At 59.3% G+C, this 23,710-nt stretch overlaps 1 protein-coding gene across 1 annotated transcript in view; it reads left to right on the top strand.

The window, feature by feature from the left end:
- Nucleotides 1-23,710, top strand: part of LOC121274962 (myosin-10-like) — a 163,330-nt gene that overhangs the window by 10,444 nt on the left and 129,176 nt on the right. Inside the window, exons 2-4 of the mRNA XM_041182334.1 lie at nucleotides 10,346-10,453; nucleotides 11,623-11,725; nucleotides 19,433-19,450. Of these exons, the coding sequence (XP_041038268.1) occupies nucleotides 10,346-10,453; nucleotides 11,623-11,725; nucleotides 19,433-19,450 (229 nt within the window). The remainder of the gene's footprint in view (nucleotides 1-10,345; nucleotides 10,454-11,622; nucleotides 11,726-19,432; nucleotides 19,451-23,710) is intronic.

The raw sequence follows: 23,710 nt of genomic DNA, 5'->3' as shown, positions 1-23,710 counted from the left end.
GGAGGATTTGAACAGGAGGATGAGAATAGGGGTTGGAGGAGGTTAGAGATAGTGAGGGAGGGATTTGTATAGGGGGATGAGAATTGTACGGGCTGGAGGTGAAGCAGAGAGGGGTTTAAGAGTGAAATAGAAAGTTGCTGGTTAAACATTGGCCCGTGGCAGTGATACTGAGGTGTGGGGGGGGATGGGCTGTCCAATCCTTTTGGGTCCTCTATTTTAACTGCGCGCGAGGCTGCCTCGTGTGTTTGGAAGCGACCCTGTGGCAGTGGTAGAGCTGGCTGCGATCCAGTCGCTCGTGTCGATTCCCACGGACTCCAGCAGCGCTTCCCTCAAAGGCTGCCTGCAGCCTTTCTCACACTGGTTCGACCGGTTAGAGAGAGGAGACAATGACGCTGGTGTCTGTTTGAAAGTGGCACCGCCCTGGCAGGGAATGCAGGGCAGCTCAGAAAGCCTCACAGAAAGACCGCCTTCTGCAGTGAGGGACTCTGTCGTAAGGAGGGGAAACCCTGGCAGCCAGTTCGTGCACAGCAAGTTCCCGCAAACAGCAGTGTGACAATGGGCCTACCTCGTCTGTTTTGTTTTAGTGATGTTGGCTGAGGTAATTAATATCGGGCCCCAGGACCGGGGATCACAAATCCTAGAGTATACACATCTCTCTCCGACAGTGCAGCACTCCCTCAGTACTGGCACCGGGGGGAGTGTCGGCCTGGATTATGGAGCTCAAATCCTAGAGTATATACATCTACCAGCGACAGGGCGGCGCTCCCTCGGCGCTGACCCTCCGACAGTGCGGCGCTCCCTCGGCGCTGACCCTCCGACAGTGCGGCGCTCCCTCGGCGCTGACCCTCCGACAGTGCGGCGCTCCCTCGGCGCTGACCCTCCGACAGGGCGGCGCTCCCTCGGCGCTGACCCTCCGACAGGGCGGCTCTCCCTCGGCGCTGACCCTCCAACAGGGCGGCTCTCCCTCGGCGCTGACCCTCCGACAGGGCAGCGCTCCCTCGGCGCTGACCCTCCGACAGGGCGGCGCTCCCTCGAGATTTGGAGAGCTGTCTCTCAGACTAGTGAAGTAGCGGCCTGACATAGTCATCCCCACACAATCATTACGGGTAATGTCCCAGGCACCACCATCACCATCCCTGGGTATGTCCTGTCCCACGGGCAGGATGGACCCAGCAGAGGTGGGGGCACAGTGGTATACAGTCGGGAGGGAGTTGCTCTGGGAGCCTCCAGCATTGACTCATGAGACCCCATGGTGCCTCATGGTATCAGGTCAAACATGGGCAAGGAAACCTCCTGCTGATCACCACGTACCCCCCTCCCTCAGCTGATGAATCAGTGCTCCTCCATGTCGAACACCACTTGGAGGAGGCACTGAGGGTGGCAAGGGCGCAGAATTTTCTCTGGGTGGGGGACTTCCATGTCCATCACCAAGATTGGCTCGGTAGCACCACTACTGACCGAGCTGGCCGAGTCCTAAAGGACATAGCTGCTAGACTGGGTCTGCGGCAGGTAGTGAGGGAACCAACAAGAGGGAAAAACATACTTGACCTCATCCTCACCAACCTGCCTGCCGCAGATGCATCTGTCCATGACCGTATTGGTGGGAGTGACCACCGCACAGTCACTGTGGAGACAAAGTCCCACCTTCACATTGAGGATACCCTCCATCGTGTTGTGTGGCACTACCACCGTGCTAAATGGGACAGATTTTGAACAGATCTAGCAACTCAAGACTGGGCATCCATGAGGCGCTGTGGGTCATCAGCAGCAGCAGAATTGTACTCGAACACAATCTGTAACCTCACAGCCCAGGATATCCCCCACTCTACCATTACCATCAAGCCAGGGGGTCAACCCTGGTTCAGTGAAGAGTGCAGGAGGGCATGCCAGGAGCAGCACCAGACATACCTAAACATGAGGTGTTGACCTGGTGAAGCTACAACACAGGACTACTTGTGTGCCAAACAGCAGAAGCAGCAAGTGATAGACAGAGCTAAGCGATCCCACAACCAACGGGTCAGATCTAAGCTCTGCAGTCCGGCCACATCCAGTTGTGAATGGTGGTGGACAATTAAACAACTCACTGGAGGAAGAGGCTCCACAGATATCCCCTTCCTCAATGATGGAGGAGCCCAGCACATCAGAGCAAAAGATAAGGCTGAAGCATTCGCTACAATCTTCAGCCAGAAGTGCCGAGTGGATGATCCATCTCGGCCTCCTCCGGAGGACCCCTGCATCACACATGCCAGTCTCCAGCCAATTCGATTCACTCCACGTGATATCAAGAAATGGCTCAAGGCACTGGATACTGCAAAGGCTATGGGCCCTGACAATATTCCAGCAATGGTACTGAAGACTTGTGTTCCAGAACTTGCTGTGCCCCTAGCCAAGCTGTTCCAGTACAGCTACAACACTGGCATCTAGCCGCTGTTGTGGTCACTTTGCCAACGGACTATAGGAGTATCAGGTACAGGTCACGATCATTTATTCGAGCAATTGCAAGGAGAGAACCACCTCGATACAGCTTGATAGCACTCTGCTAAACCACAAGTGTTCATCATATTTATACATTATTGGCCACGTACAAGAACAGTTTCCAGATTTCGATCTGGCCAACATACAGGTCTACATTAAACAGACATCTCTGGTAACAAGTACGTGCACCATATGTCGCTGTTTGTTTTCACCCAGGCAGAGATCTTCCCTCCTATCTAAGCTGGGACCATCTATTCTTCCCCTATCTGTTGAAGAGTATACTTAATCTTAGCTGTCATTGCCCCTCTGACTCCAGTCTGGCTCCAAGACCTTTCTGTTGTTTGCAGGCCCGAAGGCTGTGCAAGGTTCAACTGGGAACCTTTATCAGCCAATGTGCTTGGTAGTCCTGGTCACCTGGAGATTTTAAGTAATTCATCCCTTTTCAATAAATTCTCCCTTACCGTAACTTCTGACTTACGTACTTCCCCCTAACACCAGCTACATGGAAAATTGCCCAGGTATGTCCTTTCCACAAGAAGCAGGACAAATCCAACCCGGCCAATTACCTCCCCATCAGTCTACTCTCCATCATCAGTAAAGTAATGGAAGGGGCCATCAACAGAGCTATCAAGCAGCACTTGCTTAATAATAACCTGCTTGCTGATGCCCAGTTTGGGTTCCGCCAGAGTCACTCAGCTCCTGACCCCATTACAGCCTCGGTTCAAACATGGACACAAGAGCTCAGCTCCCGAGGTGAGGGGAGAGTGACTGCCCTTGACATCAAGGCAGCATTTGACCGAGTGTGACATCAAGGAGCCCCAGCAAAACTGGAGTCAATGGGAATCAGGGGGAAAACTCTCCGCTGGTTGGAGTCATACCCAGCGCAAAGGAAGATGGTTGTGGTCGTTGGAGGTCAGTCATCTCAGCTCCAGGACATCACTGCAGGAGTCCCTCAGGGTTAGTGTCCTCGGCCCAACGACCTTCAGCTGCTTCACCAATGACCTTCCTTCCATCATAAGGTCAGAAGTGGGGATGTTCGCTGATGATTGCGCAATGTTCAGCACCATTCATGACACCTCAGATACTGAAGCAGCTCCATGTCCAAATGCAGCAAGACCTGGACAATATCCAGGCTCAGGGCTGACAAGTGGCGAGTAACATTCACTCCACACAAGTATCTGGCAAGGACCATGTCCAACAAGAGAGAATCCAACAGCGCCACTTGACATTCAATGGCATTACCATCACTGAATCTCCCACTATCAACATCCTGGGGGTTACCATTAACCAGAAACTGAACTGGGACCAGCCACATAAATACTGTGGCTACAACAGCAGGTCAGAGGCTGGGAATCCTGCGGAGAGTCACTCACATCCTGACTCCCCAAAGCCTGTCCACCATCTACAAGGCACAAGTCAGGAGTATGATGGGAAATTCCCCACTTGCTTGGATGAGTGCAGCTCCCACAACACTCAAGAAGCTCGACACCGTCCAGGACAAAGCAGCCCCGCTTGATCGGCTCCCCTATCCACAAACATTCACTCCCTCCACCACCAACGCAAAGTAGCAGCAGTGTGTGTACCATCTACAAGATGCACTGCAGGAATTCACCAAGGCTCCTTCGACAGCACCTTCCAAACCCACGACTACTACCATCTAGAAGGACAAGGGCAGCAGACACATGGGGAACACCACCACCTGGAAGTTCCCCTCCAAGCCACTCACCATCCTGACTTGGAAATATATTGGCCGTTCCTTCACTGTCACTTGGTCAAAATCCTGGAACTCCCTCCCTAACAGCGCCATGGGTGTACCTACACCACAGGAACAAAATCCTGGAACTCACTCCCTAACAGCGCCGTGGGTGTACCTACACCACACAGACAAAATCCTGGAACTCCCTCCCTAACAGCGTCGTGGATGTACCTACACCACACGGGACAAAATCCTGGAACTCACTCCCTAACAGCGCCAAGGGTGTACCTACACCACACAGACAAAATCCTGGAACTCCCTCCCTAACAGCGCCGTGAGTGTACCTACACCACAGGGACAAAATCCTGGAACTCCCTCCCTAACAGCGCCGTGGGTGTACCTACACCACAGGAACAAAATCCTGGAACTCACTCCCTAACAGCGCCGTGGGTGTACCTACACCACACAGACAAAATCCTGGAACTCCCTCCCTAATAGCGTCGTGGATGTACCTACACCACAGGGACAAAATCCTGGAACTCACTCCCTAACAGCGCCGTGGGTGTACCTACACCGCATGGACAAAATCCTGGAACTCCCTCCCTAACAGCGTCGTGGATGTGCCTACACCACAGGGACAAAATCCTGGAACTCCCTCCCTAACAGCGCCGTGGGTGCACCGACACTACAGGGACAAAATCCTGGAACTCCCTCCCAAACAGTGCCGTGGGTGCACCTACACTACAGGGACAAAATCCTGGAACTCCCTCCCTAACAGCACCATGGGTGTACCTACACCACACGGACAAAATCCTGGAACTCCCTCCCTAACAGCGCCGTGGGTGTACCTACACCACAGGGATAAAATCCTGGAACTCCCTCCCTAACAGCGCCGTGGGTGTACCTACACCACAGGGACAAATTCCTGGAACTCCCTCCTTAACAGCGCCGTGGGTGTACCTGCACCACAGGGACAAAATCCTGGAACTCCCTCCCTAACAGCGCCGTGGGTGTACCTATACCACAGGGACAAAATCCTGGAACTCCCTCCCTAACAGCGCCGTGGGTGTACCTACACCACAGGGAAAAAACCCTGGAACTCCCTCCCTAACAGCGCCGTGGGTGTACCTACACCACAGGGACAAAATTCTGGAACTCCCTCCCGAATAGCGCCGTGGGTGTACCTACACCACAGGGACAAAATCCTGGAACTCCCTCCCTAACAGCGCCGTGGGTGTACCTACAGGGGCTGCAGCGGTTCAAGAAGGCAGCTCACCCCCACCTTCTCAAGGGGCAATTAGGGATGGGCAATAAATGCTGACCCAGCAAGCGACGCCCACATTCCTTGAATCAATAAAAAAAAAGCACTGACCCTCTGACAGTGCAGCACTCCCTCAGTACTGACCCTCTGACAGTGCAGCACTCCCTCAGTACTGACCCTCCGACAGTGCGGCACTCCCTCAGTACTGACACTCCGACAGTGCAGCACTCCCTCAGTACAGACCCTCTGACAGTGCAGCACTCCCTCAGTACAGACCCTCTGACAGTGCGGCACTCCCTCAGTACTGACCCTCTGACAGTGCAGCACTCCCTCAGTACTGACCCTCTGACAATGCGGCACTCCCTCAGTACAGACCCTCTGACAGTGCGGCGCTCCCTTGCACCACTCCCTTGAAGCCACTTCAAAAACAATGCTTACACCTGGGTACAAAAGTGTTGCTTACATCTCCGCCATCTGACCCCGTGGGAGATGGATAAGAGCAAGGAGAAAGTCACCGGGCAGGCGCAAACCCTACACTGTTGCGCTGCACATTCATTGACACCAGGACTGCGCAAGTACTAGCAATGGGATTGCCTGAGCTCTCACTGGGGCCCTGCTCTCTCTACTGCAGGCCGACACTCCCCCCCGGTGCCAGTACTGAGGGAGTGCTGCACTGTCGGAGGGACATGTATATACTCTAGGATTTGAGCTGCATAATCCAGGCCGACACTCCCCCCCCCTCGCCCCCGGTGCCAGTACAGGTTTCAGAGGCTAGGAAGTCCCCTGAGTGTTGAAGGTGAAAGGGGGGGGGTGATCTAATCGAGGATTCAATAGGGTTGATAGGGAGAAACTATTTCCTCTCGTTGGGCAGGTCTGAAATAGAACGGGAGCCGGTGGTTTGAGGCTGTGGTGGGCGACTGCAGGACAGTACAAAATGGAGATTGATCGATTTCTGTTGGGGATGGGGATTAAATTTCATAGAACCGGGGAGATAAGATACAGATCAGCAAGAATCTGAATGAATAGGGAAAAGGCTCAAGGGGGCTGAATGGGGCCTCCTCCTGTTCCTGTGTAACAGGCTCGAGAAGGGGCTGAATGGGATCCTCCTGTTCCTGTGTAACAGGCTCGAGAAGGGGCTGAATGGGCCTCCTCCTGTTCCTGTGTAACAGGCTCGAGAAGGGGCTGAATGGGATCCTCCTGTTCCTGTGTACCAGGCTCGAGAAGGGGCTGAATGGGATCCTCCTGTTCCTGTGTAACAGGCTTGAGGGGCTGAATGGGCCTCCTCCTGTTCCTGTGTAACAGGCTCGAGAAGGGGCTGAATGGGCTCCTCCTGTTCCTGTGTAACAGGCTCGAGAAGGGGCTGAATGGGGCCTCCTCCTGTTCCTGTGTAACAGGCTCGAGAAGGGGCTGAATGGGGCTCCTCCTGTTCCTGTGTAACAGGCTCGGGAAGGGGCTGAATGGGGCTCCTCCTGTTCCTGTGTAACAGGCTCGAGAAGGGGCTGAATGGGCCTCCTCCTGTTCCTGTGTAACAGGCTCGAGAAGGGGCTGAATGGGCCTCCTCCGGTTCCTGTGTAACAGGCTCAAGGGGCTGAATGGGATCCTCCTGTTCCTGTGTAACAGGCTCGAGAAGGGGCTGAATGGGATCCTCCTGTTCCTGTGTAACAGGCTCGAGAAGGGTCTGAATGGGCTCCTCCTGTTCCTGTGTAACAGGCTCGAGAAGGGGCTGAATGGGATCCTCCTGTTCCTGTGTAACAGGCTCGAGGGGGCTGAATGGTCCTCCTCCTGTTCCTGTGTAACAGGCTCGAGAAGGGGCTGAATGGGCCTCCTCCTGTTCCTGTGTAACAGACTCGAGGGGCTGAATGGGATCCTCCTGTTCCTGTGTAACAGGCTCGAGAAGGGGCTGAATGGGGCCTCCTCCTGTTCCTGTGTAACAGGCTCGAGAAGGGGCTGAATGGGATCCTCCTGTTCCTGTGTACCAGGCTCGAGAAGGGGCTGAATGGGATCCTCCTCTTCCTGTGTACCAGGCTCGAGAAGGGGCTGAATGGACCTCCTCCTGTTCCTGTGTAACAGGCTCGAGAAGGGGCTGAATGGGATCCTCCTGTTCCTGTGTAACAGACTCGAGGGGCTGAATGGGCCTCCTCCTGTTCCTGTGTACCAGGCTCGAGAAGGGGCTGAATGGGATCCTCCTCTTCCTGTGTACCAGGCTCGAGAAGGGGCTGAATAGACCTCCTCCTGTTCCTGTGTAACAGGCTCGAGAAGGGGCTGAATGGGGCTCCTCCTGTTCCTGTGTAACAGGCTCGGGAAGGGGCTGAATGGGGCTCCTCCTGTTCCTGTGTAACAGGCTCGAGAAGGGGCTGAATGGGCCTCCTCCTGTTCCTGTGTAACAGGCTCGAGAAGGGGCTGAATGGGCCTCCTCCTGTTCCTGTGTAACAGGCTCGAGAAGGGGCTGAATGGGGCTCCTCCTGTTCCTGTGTAACAGGCTCGAGAAGGGTCTGAATGGGCTCCTCCTGTTCCTGTGTAACAGGCTCGAGAAGGGGCTGAATGGGATCCTCCTGTTCCTGTGTAACAGGCTCGAGGGGGCTGAATGGTCCTCCTCCTGTTCCTGTGTAACAGGCTCGAGAAGGGGCTGAATGGGCCTCCTCCTGTTCCTGTGTAACAGACTCGAGGGGCTGAATGGGATCCTCCTGTTCCTGTGTAACAGGCTCGAGAAGGGGCTGAATGGGGCCTCCTCCTGTTCCTGTGTAACAGGCTCGAGAAGGGGCTGAATGGGATCCTCCTGTTCCTGTGTACCAGGCTCGAGAAGGGGCTGAATGGGATCCTCCTCTTCCTGTGTACCAGGCTCGAGAAGGGGCTGAATGGACCTCCTCCTGTTCCTGTGTAACAGGCTCGAGAAGGGGCTGAATGGGATCCTCCTGTTCCTGTGTAACAGACTCGAGGGGCTGAATGGGCCTCCTCCTGTTCCTGTGTAACAGGCTCGAGAAGGGGGCTGAATGGGCCTCCTCCTGTTCCTGTGTAACAGGCTCGAGAAGGGGCTGAATGGGATCCTCCTGTTCCTGTGTAACAGGCTCGAGGGGGCTGAATGGTCCTCCTCCTGTTCCTGTGTAACAGGCTCGAGAAGGGGCTGAATGGGCCTCCTCCTGTTCCTGTGTAACAGACTCGAGGGGCTGAATGGGATCCTCCTGTTCCTGTGTAACAGGCTCGAGAAGGGGCTGAATGGGGCCTCCTCCTGTTCCTGTGTAACAGGCTCGAGAAGAGGCTGAATGGGCCTCCTCCTGTTCCTGTGTAACAGGCTCGAGATGGGGCTGAATGGGATCCTCCTGTTCCTGTGTAACAGGCTCGAGAAGGGGCTGAATGGGGCCTCCTCCTGTTCCTGTGTAACAGGCTCGAGAAGGGGCTGAATGGGGCTCCTCCTGTTCCTGTGTAACAGGCTCGGGAAGGGGCTGAATGGGGCTCCTCCTGTTCCTGTGTAACAGGCTCGAGAAGGGGCTGAATGGGCCTCCTCCTGTTCCTGTGTAACAGGCTCGAGAAGGGGCTGAATGGGCCTCCTCCGGTTCCTGTGTAACAGGCTCAAGGGGCTGAATGGGATCCTCCGGTTCCTGTGTAACAGGCTCGAGAAGGGGCTGAATGGGATCCTCCTGTTCCTGTGTAACAGGCTCGAGAAGGGTCTGAATGGGCTCCTCCTGTTCCTGTGTAACAGGCTCGAGAAGGGGCTGAATGGGATCCTCCTGTTCCTGTGTAACAGGCTCGAGGGGGCTGAATGGTCCTCCTCCTGTTCCTGTGTAACAGGCTCGAGAAGGGGCTGAATGGGCCTCCTCCTGTTCCTGTGTAACAGACTCGAGGGGCTGAATGGGATCCTCCTGTTCCTGTGTAACAGGCTCGAGAAGGGGCTGAATGGGGCCTCCTCCTGTTCCTGTGTAACAGGCTCGAGAAGGGGCTGAATGGGATCCTCCTCTTCCTGTGTACCAGGCTCGAGAAGGGGCTGAATGGACCTCCTCCTGTTCCTGTGTAACAGGCTCGAGAAGGGGCTGAATGGGATCCTCCTGTTCCTGTGTAACAGACTCGAGGGGCTGAATGGGCCTCCTCCTGTTCCTGTGTACCAGGCTCGAGAAGGGGCTGAATGGGATCCTCCTCTTCCTGTGTACCAGGCTCGAGAAGGGGCTGAATGGACCTCCTCCTGTTCCTGTGTAACAGGCTCGAGAAGGGGCTGAATGGGGCTCCTCCTGTTCCTGTGTAACAGGCTCGGGAAGGGGCTGAATGGGGCTCCTCCTGTTCCTGTGTAACAGGCTCGAGAAGGGGCTGAATGGGCCTCCTCCTGTTCCTGTGTAACAGGCTCGAGAAGGGGCTGAATGGGCCTCCTCCTGTTCCTGTGTAACAGGCTCGAGAAGGGGCTGAATGGGCTCCTCCTGTTCCTGTGTAACAGGCTCGAGAAGGGTCTGAATGGGCTCCTCCTGTTCCTGTGTAACAGGCTCGAGAAGGGGCTGAATGGGATCCTCCTGTTCCTGTGTAACAGGCTCGAGGGGGCTGAATGGTCCTCCTCCTGTTCCTGTGTAACAGGCTCGAGAAGGGGCTGAATGGGATCCTCCTGTTCCTGTGTACCAGGCTCGAGAAGGGGCTGAATGGGATCCTCCTCTTCCTGTGTACCAGGCTCGAGAAGGGCTGAATGGACCTCCTCCTGTTCCTGTGTAACAGGCTCGAGAAGGGGCTGAATGGGATCCTCCTGTTCCTGTGTAACAGACTCGAGGGGCTGAATGGGCCTCCTCCTGTTCCTGTGTAACAGGCTCGAGAAGGGGGCTGAATGGGCCTCCTCCTGTTCCTGTGTAACAGGCTCGAGAAGGGGCTGAATGGGATCCTCCTGTTCCTGTGTAACAGGCTCGAGGGGGCTGAATGGTCCTCCTCCTGTTCCTGTATAACAGGCTCGAGAAGGGGATGAATGGGGCCTGTTCCAGTTCCTGTTTTAAATTCTCTCTTTCTCTCTCTCTCTCTTTTCTTTCAGATCGGGAGGACCAGTCCATCCTCTGCACGTAAGTCCCCACATCTTGGTAAACATCGAGGCAGCCTCTCTCTCTCTCTCGCTGCCTGACCTCGCCTGGTGAGGAGTCACGATGGAGGCTGCAGGGAGGTGGTTGTGTTCGAGGCGTTGGGGTGAGGGGGAGAGGCGAGCGATTGGGTGGGGAAGGGGTCCCCGAACTGGACCCCCCAGGACCAGAGACGCCAGTGGGGTCTCCCTTTAGACCACAGGACTCCCTTTCGCTTGTTCGGCAGCGCCTCACTCCCCCACTTTCCCTCTCCCTCTCCCTGCCGAGCCCCCTCCTCACCCCCCAGGTAAAGGGGTGGGGGAGTGGGGGGCAACACAAGTCTCCCCACGAGCTTCCTCACTCCCCCCCCCCCCCCCCCCCCCCCCCCCCCCGCAACTGCCGCCGTCACATCCCTACATCCCTTTCTCCCACCTGCGTTTATCCCGGATTTTCCACTCCCACCGCACCCAGCCCCCTCTCCCCAGAGGGGAGCAACTTCCACATTCTCCACCCCGTCTAACCGTGGGAGATACGGAGACCGGAACTGTGCACGGTGCTCCGAGTGTGGTCTAACCGTGGGGGATACGGAGACCGGAACTGTGCACGGTGCTCCGAGTGTGGTCTAACCGTGGGGGATACGGAGACCGGAACTGTGCACGGTGAGGGATACGGAGACCGGAACTGTGCACAGTGCTCCGAGTGTGGTCTAACCGAGGGATACGGAGACCGGAACTGTGCACAGTGCTCCGAGTGTGGTCTAACCGAGGGATACGGAAACCGGAACTGTGCACGGTGCTCCGAGTGTGGTCTAACTGAAGGATATGGAGACCGGAACTGTGCACGGTGCTCCCAGTGTGGTCTAACTGAGGGATACGGAGACCGGAACTGTGCACGGTGCTCCGAGTGTGGTCTAACCGAGGAGGATATGGAGACCGGAACTGTGCACGGTGCTCCCAGTGTGGTCTAACCGAGGGATATGGAGACCGGAACTGTGCACGGTGCTCCCAGTGTGGTCTAACCGAGGGATACGGAGACCGGAACTGTGCACGGTGCTCCAAGTGTGGTCTAACCGAGGGGGATACGGAGAACGGAACTGTGCACGGTGCTCCGAGTGTGGGGTTGCTTCCGGTTGTGAGGACAGTATTGCGTAAACGTGTTTCTCTGTGCCCTGGCAGGGGAGAGTCGGGAGCTGGCAAGACTGAGAACACCAAGAAAGTCATTCAGTACCTCGCCCACGTGGCCTCATCTCACAAGGGCCGGAAGGACCATGCTGCTCCCGTGAGTACCTCAGTCCGTGTGCTCGAGAGGGTCGGGAGGGGGTGGGTGATGTTGTGCAGAGGAGATATAGCCGTCGCTGGCCAGGCCCAGCATTTATTGCCCATCCCTAATTGCCCCTTGAGAAGGTGGTGGGTGAGGTTCCTTCTTGAACTGCTGCAGTCGCTGTGGTGTAGGTACACCCACGGCGCTGTTCGGGAGGGAGTTCCAGGATTTTGTCCGTGTGGTGTAGGTACACCCACAGCGCTGTTAGGGAGGGAGTTCCAGGATTTTGTCCGTGTGGTGTAGGTACACCCATGGCGTTGTTAGGGAGGGAGTTCCAGGATTTTTTCCCCTGTGGTGTAGGTACACCCACGGTGCTGTTAGGGAGGGAGTTCCAGGATTTTGTCCCAGATCAATGAAGTGTACCTTGGCGCTCGGTCAGCCACCTCGTTCTGTTTCACTGGAGACCGGTTGGGACCCAGCTCCTGTTCCCTTCCGGATCCCCTTAGCTGCAGAAACCCTCGTCCCCCTGTCCTCCCTCACCTCCAGACTCGACTGTTCCCACCCCCTCCTCTCCCTCCTCCCGTCTCCCGCCCTCCCAAACTCTGTTGGACCCCCTTCCCACCCCGTGTGCTACCTCGTTTCCGCTCCCCCCGCCTTCCCACTCTCCCCCTCCCCGGACTCGCTAACACCACACTGGTTCCCGGTCCGGCAACGCCTCGATTTTCAAATTCCCATCCTCCTGTTCAAATCCCTCCCTCACCCTCCTCTCTCCCTATCTCTGTAACCTCCTCCAGCCCCTACAATTCTCATCCTGTTCAAATCCCTCCCTCACCCTCCTCCCTCCCTATCTCTGTAACCTCGTCCAGCCCCTCCAATTCTCATCCTCCTCTTCCAATCCCCTAAGCTGTGGAATTCCCTCCCGACGCTTCCCCTGCTCTCCCACCCTGTCATCGCCGCCTCCCTCTCCCCCTCTCGCTTCCTCTCAGATGTTCCTGGAAAGCTCCCCCCTGTCTGTGGCCGAGCGTCTGGGCCGCCTCTCCCCTACCACCCCCCCCCCCCCCCCCCACACACACACCCCACCACCCCCCTCCCCCCCACCCCCCCCACACACACACCCCACCACCCCCCTCCCCCCCACCAACCACCCCCCAGTCCGCTTGTGTTGGAGGATCGTTCCTGGGACGAGCTCCCGGTGGTGGTGGGGACGGGGGGGGGGGCCGCTTTACTGAGTTAAAGTTGCTCTTGCCTGGCGCTGGTGGGTGTTACCTGGGGAGGAAGGGAGGGGTTTGGGGGGGCGGGGGGGGGGGTGGGGGTCACCTTTTGGCTGGACTTCTGGGGGGTGGGGGTGGGAAGTGGAAGTGTTTTTTTTTGAGCAGGGGGCAGGCGCGGTGTCGGTTGTCGGGGGTGGGGGAGGGTAGTTCGGTCCAGGCACAGGGAGGAGTCCATCACCTGCTCAGCCAAGGCCTCCTCTGCCTCCTTGGCCACTAGCGGAGTAGGCCGGAGGCTTCATCGGGCTGTCTGTGTGCGTTAACTGTTTTGTCTCTCTCTCTCTCTCCCCCTCTCTCTCCCTCTTCGTCTTCCCTCTTCCTGGATAGCTGGAACCCTCCCAGCTCCCCAAACACCAGGCAAGTTCCCACTGCGCGTTCATGCCCCCACCCTCCACCCCCATCGCACGGCTTTCCCCCATTGCAGTCGCTCGGGTTTGGGGGCGGGGGGGGGTACCACAGGGGGCAACAGAGGGTGCTGGGGTGGGGGGCCGTGAGAGGGTAGGGGGTTGGGGAGGTTACTTGACCAGCAAGGGGTGGGGGGTGTTTGTGAAAGGTTATTGGCGGGGTGGGGGTTGGGGAGCGGGAGGGGAGGAAGTGGGGGTGTGTCGGGGGGGGGGGGGGGGGGGGGCGCTGAGGTCACCAGCAGGTCAGCCACAGACTGGCCAGGCGGCCCCAGCAGGCTCAGGGGGCGAATCCTGCGAGACGTGGGAAGCGGATCCTCGGCTCCGCTGCTCCAGCCTTTTTCGTTCGCCGCCACCCCCGCCCCCCCTCCCCCTTCCCCCCACCACCGCAGCCCTTGATTTCTTCTGTTCCTAATTCGTGCGGGGCTCGAAACAAAACCATGGAATTTGAATTCAATAAAATTTTAAATTCTATTTTAAAAAACATGGAATTTGAATTTAATGAAATTTTGAATTCAATTTAAAAAACATGGAATTTGAATTCAATAAAATTTTGAATTCAATTTAAACAAAACCATGGAATTTGAATTTAATGAAATTTTGAATTCAATTTAAAAAGCTTGGAATTTGAATTCAATAAAATTTTAAATTCAATTTTAAAAAACCATGGAATTTGAATTTAAAGGAATTTTGAATTCTATTTAAAAAAAACCATGGAATTTGCATTCAATAAAATTTTGAATTCAATTTAAACAAAACCATGGAATTTGAATTTAATGAAATTTTGAATTCAATTTAAAAAGCATGGAATTTGAATTCAATAAAATTTTGAATTCAATTTAAACAAAACCATGGAATTTGAATTCAATAAAATTTTGAATTCAATTAGAAAAACATGGAATTTAAATTCAATAAAAATTTTGAATTCAATTAAAAAAAATATGGAATTTGAATTCAATAAAACTTTTGAATTCAATAAAAAAAACATGGAATTCGAAGAATTATGACGGCCATGAAACCATTGCCGATCGTCGTTAAAAGAAAAAAACCCTATCTGATTCGCGAATGTCCTTTAGGGAAGGAAATCCGCCGTCCTTACCCGGTCTGGCCTACATGTGACTCCAAGCCCATGCAGTTGACCCTTAAATGGCCTCTGAAGGATTAGGGACGGGCAATAAATGCTGGCCTAGCCAGCGACACCCACATCCCGTGAACAAATTTTTTTTTTTAGAAACAAAAAGTAGATGCAAAGCTTATTAACAGTGTGGGATATGAAGGTATGATAATTACTCTTTCTAAATACCCTTTCCCACACCCACTCTCTCTCTCTCTCTCTCTCTCTGCCTCTCCCACACACGCTCTACCATTCACACGCATGACCAAAAAATTAAATAAAACACAATAGAGGAATTCTGGCACAAAGTTAAAAGCAGGGGGTAGAGAGAGAGAGAGCGCGCGGTGGGGTGTAGAGAGAGAGAGAGAGCGCGCGGTGGGGTGTAGAGAGAGAGAGCGCGCGGTGGGGTGTAGAGAGAGAGAGCGCGCGGTGGGGTGTAGAGAGAGAGAGAGAGAGCGCGCGGTGGGGTGTAGAGAGAGAGAGAGAGAGCGCGCGGTGGGGTGTAGAGAGAGAGAGAGAGAGCGCGCGGTGGGGTGTAGAGAGAGAGAGAGAGAGCGCGCGGTGGGGTGTAGAGAGAGAGAGAGAGAGCGCGCGGTGGGGTGTAGAGAGAGAGAGAGAGAGCGCGCGGTGGGGTGTAGAGAGAGAGAGAGAGCGCGCGGTGGGGTGTAGAGAGAGAGAGAGAGCGCGCGGTGGGGTGTAGAGAGAGAGAGAGAGCGCGCGGTGGGGTGTAGAGAGAGAGAGTGCGCAGTGGGGGGTAGAGAGAGAGCGCGCAGTGGGGGGCAGAGAGAGAGCGCGCAGTGGGGGGCAGAGAGAGAGCGCGCAGTGGGGGGCAGAGAGAGCGCGCAGTGGGGGGCAGAGAGAGAGCGCGCAGTGGGGGGCAGAGAGAGAGCGCGCAGTGGGGGGCAGAGAGAGAGCGCGCAGTGGGGGGTAGAGAGAGAGCGCGCAGTGGGGGGCAGAGAGAGAGCGCGCAGTGGGGGGCAGAGAGAGAGCGCGCAGTGGTGGGCAGAGAGAGAGCGCGCAGTGGGGGGCAGAGAGAGAGCGCGCAGTGGGGGGCAGAGAGAGCGCGCAGTGGGGGGCGGAGAGAGAGCGCGCAGTGGGGGGCGGAGAGAGAGCGCGCAGTGGGGGGCGGAGAGAGAGCGCGCAGTGGGGGGCGGAGAGAGAGCGCGCAGTGGGGGGCGGAGAGAGAGCGCGCAGTGGGGGGCGGAGAGAGAGCGCGCAGTGGGGGGCGGAGAGAGAGCGCGCAGTGGGGGGCGGAGAGAGAGCGCGCAGTGGGGGGCGGAGAGAGAGCGCGCAGTGGGGGGCGGAGAGAGAGCGCGCAGTGGGGGGCGGAGAGAGAGCGCGCAGTGGGGGGCGGAGAGAGAGCGCGCAGTGGGGGGCGGAGAGAGAGCGCGCAGTGGGGGGCGGAGAGAGAGCGCGCAGTGGGGGGCGGAGAGAGAGCGCGCAGTGGGGGGCGGAGAGAGAGCGCGCAGTGGGGGGCGGAGAGAGAGCGCGCAGTGGGGGGCGGAGAGAGAGCGCGCAGTGGGGGGGCGGAGAGAGAGCGCGCAGTGGGGGGCGGAGAGAGAGCGCGCAGTGGGGGGGCGGAGAGAGGAGCGCGCAGTGGGGGGCGGAGAGAGAGCGCGCAGTGGGGGGCGGAGAGAGAGCGCGCAGTGGGGGGCGGAGAGAGAGCGCGCAGTGGGGGGCGGAGAGAGAGCGCGCAGTGGGGGGCGGAGAGAGAGCGCGCAGTGGGGGGCGGAGAGAGAGCGCGCAGTGGGGGGCGGAGAGAGAGAGCGCGCAGTGGGGGGCGGAGAGAGAGCGCGCAGTGGGGGGCGGAGAGAGAGCGCGCAGTGGGGGGCGGAGAGAGAGCGCGCAGTGGGGGGCGGAGAGAGAGCGCGCAGTGGGGGGCGGAGAGAGAGCGCGCAGTGGGGGGCGGAGAGAGAGCGCGCAGTGGGGGGGCGGAGAGAGAGCGCGCAGTGGGGGGCGGAGAGAGAGCGCGCAGTGGGGGGCGGAGAGAGAGCGCGCAGTGGGGGGCGGAGAGAGAGCGCGCAGTGGGGGGCGGAGAGAGAGCGCGCAGTGGGGGGCGGAGAGAGAGCGCGCAGTGGGGGGCGGAGAGAGAGCGCGCAGTGGGGGGCGGAGAGAGAGCGCGCAGTGGGGGGCGGAGAGAGAGCGCGCAGTGGGGGGCGGAGAGAGAGCGCGCAGTGGGGGGCGGAGAGAGAGCGCGCAGTGGGGGGCGGAGAGAGAGCGCGCAGTGGGGGGCGGAGAGAGAGCGCGCAGTGGGGGGCGGAGAGAGAGCGCGCAGTGGGGGGGCGGAGAGAGAGCGCGCAGTGGGGGGCGGAGAGAGAGCGCGCAGTGGGGGGCGGAGAGAGAGCGCGCAGTGGGGGGCGGAGAGAGAGCGCGCAGTGGGGGGCGGAGAGAGAGCGCGCAGTGGGGGGGCGGAGAGAGAGCGCGCAGTGGGGGGCGGAGAGAGAGCGCGCAGTGGGGGGCGGAGAGAGAGCGCGCAGTGGGGGGCGGAGAGAGAGCGCGCAGTGGGGGGCGGAGAGAGAGCGCGCAGTGGGGGGCGGAGAGAGAGCGCGCAGTGGGGGGCGGAGAGAGAGCGCGCAGTGGGGGGCGGAGAGAGAGCGCGCAGTGGGGGGCGGAGAGAGAGCGCGCAGTGGGGGGGCGGAGAGAGAGCGCGCAGTGGGGGGCGGAGAGAGAGCGCGCAGTGGGGGGCGGAGAGAGAGCGCGCAGTGGGGGGCGGAGAGAGAGCGCGCAGTGGGGGGCGGAGAGAGAGCGCGCAGTGGGGGGCGGAGAGAGAGCGCGCAGTGGGGGGCGGAGAGAGAGCGCGCAGTGGGGGGCGGAGAGAGAGCGCGCAGTGGGGGGCGGAGAGAGAGCGCGCAGTGGGGGGCGGAGAGAGAGCGCGCAGTGGGGGGCGGAGAGAGAGCGCGCAGTGGGGGGCGGAGAGAGAGCGAGAGAGCGCACAGTGGGGGGCAGAGAGAGAGCGAGAGAGCGCACAGTGGGGGGCAGAGAGAGAGCGAGAGAGCGCACAGTGGGGGGCAGAGAGAGAGCGAGAGAGCGCACAGTGGGGGGCAGAGAGAGAGCGAGAGAGCGCACAGTGGGGGGCAGAGAGAGAGCGAGAGAGCGCACAGTGGGGGGCAGAGAGAGAGCGAGAGAGCGCACAGTAGGGGGCAGAGAGAGAGCGAGAGAGCGCACAGTGGGGGGCAGAGAGAGAGCGAGAGAGCGCACAGTGGGGGGCAGAGAGAGAGAGAGCGCACAGTGGGGGGCAGAGAGAGAGAGAGAGAGCGCACAGTGGGGGGCAGAGAGAGAGAGAAAGCGCACAGTGGGGGGCAGAGAGAGAGCGCGCGCAGTGGGGGGGCAGAGAGAGAGCGCGCGCAGTGGGGGGTAGAGAGAGAGCGCGCGCAGTGGGGGGTAGAGAGAGAGCGCGCGCAGTGGGGGGTAGAGAGAGAGCGCGCGCAGTGGGGGGTAGAGAGAGAGCGCGCGCAGTGGGGGGTAGAGAGAGAGCGCGCGCAGTGGGGGGGTAGAGAGAGAGCGCGCGCAGTGGGGGGTAGAGAGAGAGCGCGCGCAGTGGGGGGTAGAGAGAGAGCGCGCGCAGTGGGGGGGTAGAGAGAGAGAGCGCGCGCAGTGGGGGGTAGAGAGAGAGCGCGCGCAGTGGGGGGGTAGAGAGAGAGCGCGCGCAGTGGGGGGTAGAGAGAGAGAATGCGGTAGTGGGGTAGGGAGAGCAGGGAAGAGAGAGGGAGTGGTGGGGAGAGAGGGAGAGCAGCGGAGCAGGAGCGCTGGGGGAGGGAGAGGGAGTGTGCAGGAGGGGGAGAGAGAGAGAGCGGGTGTGCGCCAGGCAGGGAGAGAGAGAGAGTGGGTGTGTTGTGTAGTCATCGCCCATTCCACCCTCATTTTGTGTCCTACTCGATATGTCTCGTGTCTTGAGTGTGGGGTGGTGATGGAGAAAGATGGAGAGGCGGTAAAGGAGATCTGGCAATGTCCAGAAACGCGGATCTATCCGGGAATGGGGAATCTGGTCGTGTCGGGGGGGGGGATCCGTACGGTAACAGGGATCTGTCCAGGTGAGAAGGTGGGGGGGGAAACAGGGATCTGTCTGTGTCCGGGGTGGGGTGGGGTGCGGGCGGGAGACGGGGATCTGTCCGTGTCCGGGGTGGGGGGGGGGGGGACTTGGTTGTGTCGGGGAATGGGGATCTGTCCGGGAATGGGGATCTGTCCGGGAATGGGGAATGGGGATCTGTCCGGGAATGGGGAATGGGGATCTGTCCGGGAATGGGGAATGGGGATCTGTCCGGGAATGGGGAATGGGGATCTGTCCGGGAATGGGAAACCTGGTCGTGTCCGGGGGGAATTGGGATCTGTCCGGGCGAAATGGGGATCTGTCCGGGCGAAATGGGGATCTGTCCGGGCGAAATGGGGATCTGTCCGGGCGAATGGGGATCTGTCCGGGCGAAATGGGGATCTGTCCGGGCGAATGGGGATCTGTCCGGGCGAATGGGGATCTGTCCGGGCGAATGGGGATCTGTCCGGGCGAATGGGGATCTGTCCGGGCAAAATGGGGATGTGTCCGGGCGAATGGGGATCTGTCCGGGTTTGGGGGATCTGGTGGTGTCCGGGAATGGGGAATCTGGTCGTGCTCGGGGGAATGGGGGATCTGATGGTGCCCGGGGGGACGGGGGATCTGGTGGTGCCCGGGGCAATGGGGGATCTGATGGTTCCCGGGGCAGTGGGGGATCTGGTGGTGCCCGTGGGGGACGGGGGATCTGGTGGTGCCCGGGGGGGACGGGGGATCTGGTGGTGCCCGGGGGGGACGGGGGATCTGGTCGTGTCTGTCTTTCGTTAACATGGTTTCGCCACAGGTTAACATTAATTTTTCCCTTTTTGTGTTTTCCAACCCCCCCCACCCCCACCCCCCCCACCCCCGGCCATTTATGTTGTGTTACCCACCCTCTCGTCTCGTTGTCTGATGTGACAGAACGCATCCATTACATATGTGAGTAGGTGGTAACTTGCCTCGCGTACTCTTTATCGCTGGCTACATCTCACCCTCGCCTCCGCTGTGTCTCTCCTCGCTCGCTCGCTCTTTCTGTCCCTCCCTGGCGCGCTCTCTCTCGGGCCCGCTCTCTCTCCCTGGCGTGCGCTCTCGCTCTCCCTCCCTGGGGCGCCTGCTCTCGCTCTCTCTCCCTGGGGCGCCCGCTCTCGCTCTCTCTCCCTGGGGCGCCCGCTCTCGCTCTCCCTCCCCGGGGCGCCCGCTCTCGCTCTCCCTCCCCGGGGCGCCCGCTCTCGCTCTCCCTCCCCGGGGCGCCCGCTCTCGCTCTCCCTCCCCGGGGCGCCCGCTCGCGCTCTCCCTCCCCGGGGCGCCCGCTCGCGCTCTCCCTCCCCGGGGCGCCCGCTCTCGCGCTCTCCCTCCCCGGGGCGCCCGCTCTCGCGCTCTCCCTCCCCGGGGCGCCCGCTCTCGCGCTCTCCCTCCCCGGGGCGCCCGCTCTCGCGCTCTCCCTCCCCGGGGCGCCCGCTCTCGCGCTCTCCCTCCCCGGGGCGCCCGCTCTCGCGCTCTCCCTCCCCGGGGCGCCCGCTCTCGCGCTCTCCCTCCCCGGGGCGCCCGCTCTCGCGCTCTCCCTCCCCGGGGCGCCCGCTCTCGCGCTCTCCCTCCCCGGGGCGCCCGCTCTCGCGCTCTCCCTCCCCGGGGCGCCCGCTCTCGCGCTCTCCCTCCCCGGGGCGCCCGCTCTCGCGCTCTCCCTCCCCGGGGCGCCCGCTCTCGCGCTCTCCCTCCCCGGGGCGCCCGCTCTCGCGCTCTCCCTCCCCGGGGGGGCGGGGGCGCCCACTCTGGCTCACTTTTGGCCTCGCTTCCTCTACCCTATAAACTGTTGAGTTCCATCCTGTTATCTACAGGGAGAACCCCGAACTCTCCCTCGACAAGTGTGAAGCTGCTCCTCGCTTGACCCTCCGTGGCCAGCCTCGCGCCCCCAGCCCTGCTCCCTGCTTTGCGAGCTGCACCCGCTGCTGGTATAACCTGCCCCATCCTGAGGGACGTTGCGTTGAGCTGTGAATACACAGTGGAGGGACTATCGTGACCAAGCACTCTCTCTTGTAGGGGACGGATTTGCGAGGTGAGGGTGGGGGGTGGTGGGGGTGGTGTGGGGCTCTGCGTGGACGCTCTGTCTAAAGGCTGACCCAGGCCTGATGGGGGTCTCGGTGTCTGAAGACGTTGGGACGAGCTCATCCTCCTGGTCCGCTGGTTCCCACCGTCACTCCATTCGATTCCCGTCCTTTCATCCCAGTTTCACTCTGTTTCTCAGCAGATTGGATTTTTAATCTTGCTCAGGGCCTCTCACCCGCTTCGCCCTCCTCTGACTGACCACCAATCGTTGCTTTTTTCTTTCCCTACCCTCCCCCTTCTCTCTCTCTCCCTCCCCTTTCTCTCTCTCTCTCTCCCTCCCCTTTCTCTCTCTCTCTCCCTCCCCCTTCCCTCTCTCTGTCTCTCTCCCCTTTCTCTCTCTCTCTCTCCCCTTTCTCTCTCTCTCTCTCTCTCCCCTTTCTCTCTCTCTCTCTCTCCCCTTTCTCTCTCTCTCTCTCTCCCCTTACTCTCTCTCTCTCCCTCCCTCTTCTCTCTCTCTCTCTCTCTCCCTCCCCTTTCTCTCTCTCTCCCCTTTCTCTCTCTCTCTCACTCTCTCCCTCCAACTGCTCTCTCTCTCTCTCCCTCCCACTGCTCTCTCTCTCTCCCTCCCACTGCTCTCTCTCTCTCTCTCACCCCCCTTTCTCTATCTCTCTCTCACACTCCCCTTTCTCTCTCTCTCTCTCCCACCTTTCTCTCTCTCTCTCCCTCCCCTTTCTCTCTCTCTCTCTCTCCCCTTTCTCTCTCTCTCTCTCTCCCCTTTCTCTCTCTCTCTCCCTCCCCTTTCTCTCTCTCTGTCTCTCCCTCCCCTATCTCTCTCTCTCTCTCTGTCTCTCCCTCCCCTTTCTCTCTCTCTCTCTCTCTCCCTCCCCTTTCTCTCTCTCTCTCTCTCCCCTTTCTCTCTCCCTCTCTCCCCCTCCCCCTTCCTCTCCCTCTCTCTCTGTCCCTCTCTCTCTGTCCTCTCTCTCTGTCCCTCTCTCTCTGTCCCTCTCTCTCTGTCCCTCTCTCTCTGTCCCTCTCTCTCTGTCCCTCTCTCTCTGTCCCTCTCTCTCTGTCCCTCTCTCTCTGTCCCTCTCTCTCTGTCCCTCTCTCTCTGTCCCTCTCTCTCTGTCCCTCTCTCTCTGTCCCTCTCTCTCTCTGTCCCTCTCTCTCTCTGTCCCTCTCTCTCTCTGTCCCTCTCTCTCTCTGTCCCTCTCTCTCTCTGTCCCTCTCTCTCTCTGTCCCTCTCGCCCTCTGTCCCTCTCTCTCTCTCTGTCCCTCTCTCTCTCTCTGTCCCTCTCTCTCTCTGTCCCTCTCTCTCTCTGTCCCTCTCTCTCTCTGTCCCTCTCTCTCTCTGTCCCTCTCTCTCTCTGTCTCCCTCTCTCTGTGTCCCTCTCTCTGTGTCCCTCTCTCTGTGTCCCTCTCTCTGTGTCCCTCTCTGTGTCCCTCTCTGTGTCCCTCTCTGTGTCCCTCTCTGTGTCCCTCTCTCTGTGTCCCTCTCTCTGTGTCCCTCTCTCTGTGTCCCTCTCTCTGTGTCCCTCTCTCTGTGTCCCTCTCTCTGTGTCCCTCTCTGTGTCCCTCTCTGTGTCCCTCTCTGTGTCCCTCTCTCTGTGTCCCTCTCTCTGTGTCCCTCTCTCTGTGTCCCTCTCTCTGTGTCCCTCTCTCTGTGTCCCTCTCTCTGTGTCCCTCTCTCTGTGTCCCTCTCTCTGTGTCCCTCTCTCTCTGTGTCCCTCTCTCTCTGTGTCCCTCTCTCTCTGTGTCCCTCTCTCTCTGTGTCTCTCTCTCTCTCTCTCTGTGTCCCTCTCTCTCTCTCTCTGTGTCCCTCTCTCTCTCTCTCTGTGTCCCTCTCTCTCTCTCTCTCTCTGTGTCCCTCTCTCTCTCTCTCTCTGTGTCTCTCTCTCTCTCTCTCTGTGTCCCTCTCTCTCTCTCTCTGTGTCCCTCTCTCTCTCTCTCTCTGTGTCCCTCTCTCTCTCTCTCTCTCTGTGTCTCTCTCTCTCTCTCTCTGTGTCCCTCTCTCTCTCTCTCTCTCTGTGTCCCTCTCTCTCTCTCTCTCTCTGTGTCCCTCTCTCTCTCTCTCTCTGTGTGTCTCTCTGTCTCTGTCTCTCTGTCCCTCTCTCTCTGTCCCTCTCTCTCTGTCCCTCTCTCTCTGTCCCTCTCTCTCTGTCCCTCTCTCTCTGTCCCTCTTTCTCTGTCCCCCTCTCTGTGTCCCCCTCTCTGTGTCCCCCTCTCTGTGTCCCCCTCTCTGTGTCCCCCTCTCTGTGTCCCCCTCTCTGTGTCCCCCTCTCTGTGTCCCCCTCTCTGTGTCCCCCTCTCTGTGTCCCCCTCTCTGTGTCCCCCTCTCTGTGTCCCCCTCTCTGTGTCCCCCTCTCTGTGTCCCCCTCTCTGTGTCCCCCTCTCTGTGTCCCCCTCTCTGTGTCCCCCTCTCTGTGTCCCCCTCTCTGTGTCCCCCTCTCTGTGTCCCCCTCTCTGTGTCCCCCTCTCTGTGTCCCCCTCTCTGTGTCCCCCTCTCTGTGTCCCCCTCTCTGTGTCCCCCTCTCTGTGTCCCCCTCTCTGTGTCCCCCTCTCTGTGTCCCCTCTCTGTGTCCCCCTCTCTGTGTCCCCCTCTCTGTGTCCCCCTCTCTGTGTCCCCCTCTCTGTGTCCCCCTCTCTGTGTCCCCTCTCTGTGTCCCCCTCTCTGTGTCCCCCTCTCTGTGTCCCCCTCTCTGTGTCCCCCTCTCTGTGTCCCCCTCTCTGTGTCCCCCTCTCTGTGTCCCCCTCTCTGTGTCCCCCTCTCTGTGTCCCCCTCTCTGTGTCCCCCTCTCTGTGTCCCCCTCTCTGTGTCCCCCTCTCTGTGTCCCCCTCTCTGTGTCCCCCTCTCTGTGTCCCCCTCTCTGTGTCCCCCTCTCTGTGTCCCCCCTCTCTCGTGTCCCCCCCTCTCTCCGTGTGTCCCCCCCTCTCTCCGTGTGTCCCCCCCTCTCTCCGTGTCCCCCCTCTCTCCGTGTGTCCCCCCCTCTCTCCGTGTGTCCCCCCCTCTCTCCGTGTGTCCCCCCTCTCTCCGTGTGTCCCCCCTCTCTCCGTGTGTCCCCCCCTCTCTCCGTGTGTCCCCCCCTCTCTCCGTGTGTCCCCCCCTCTCTCCGTGTGTCCCCCCCTCTCTCCGTGTGTCCCCCCCTCTCTCCGTGTGTC

The sequence above is a fragment of the Carcharodon carcharias genome, assembly GCF_017639515.1.
Source record: "Carcharodon carcharias isolate sCarCar2 chromosome 39 unlocalized genomic scaffold, sCarCar2.pri SUPER_39_unloc_3, whole genome shotgun sequence".
Classification (NCBI taxonomy): domain Eukaryota; kingdom Metazoa; phylum Chordata; class Chondrichthyes; order Lamniformes; family Lamnidae; genus Carcharodon; species Carcharodon carcharias.
Note: the sequence above shows the minus strand (reverse complement) of the source record. Positions and strands in the feature narration are given on the sequence as shown.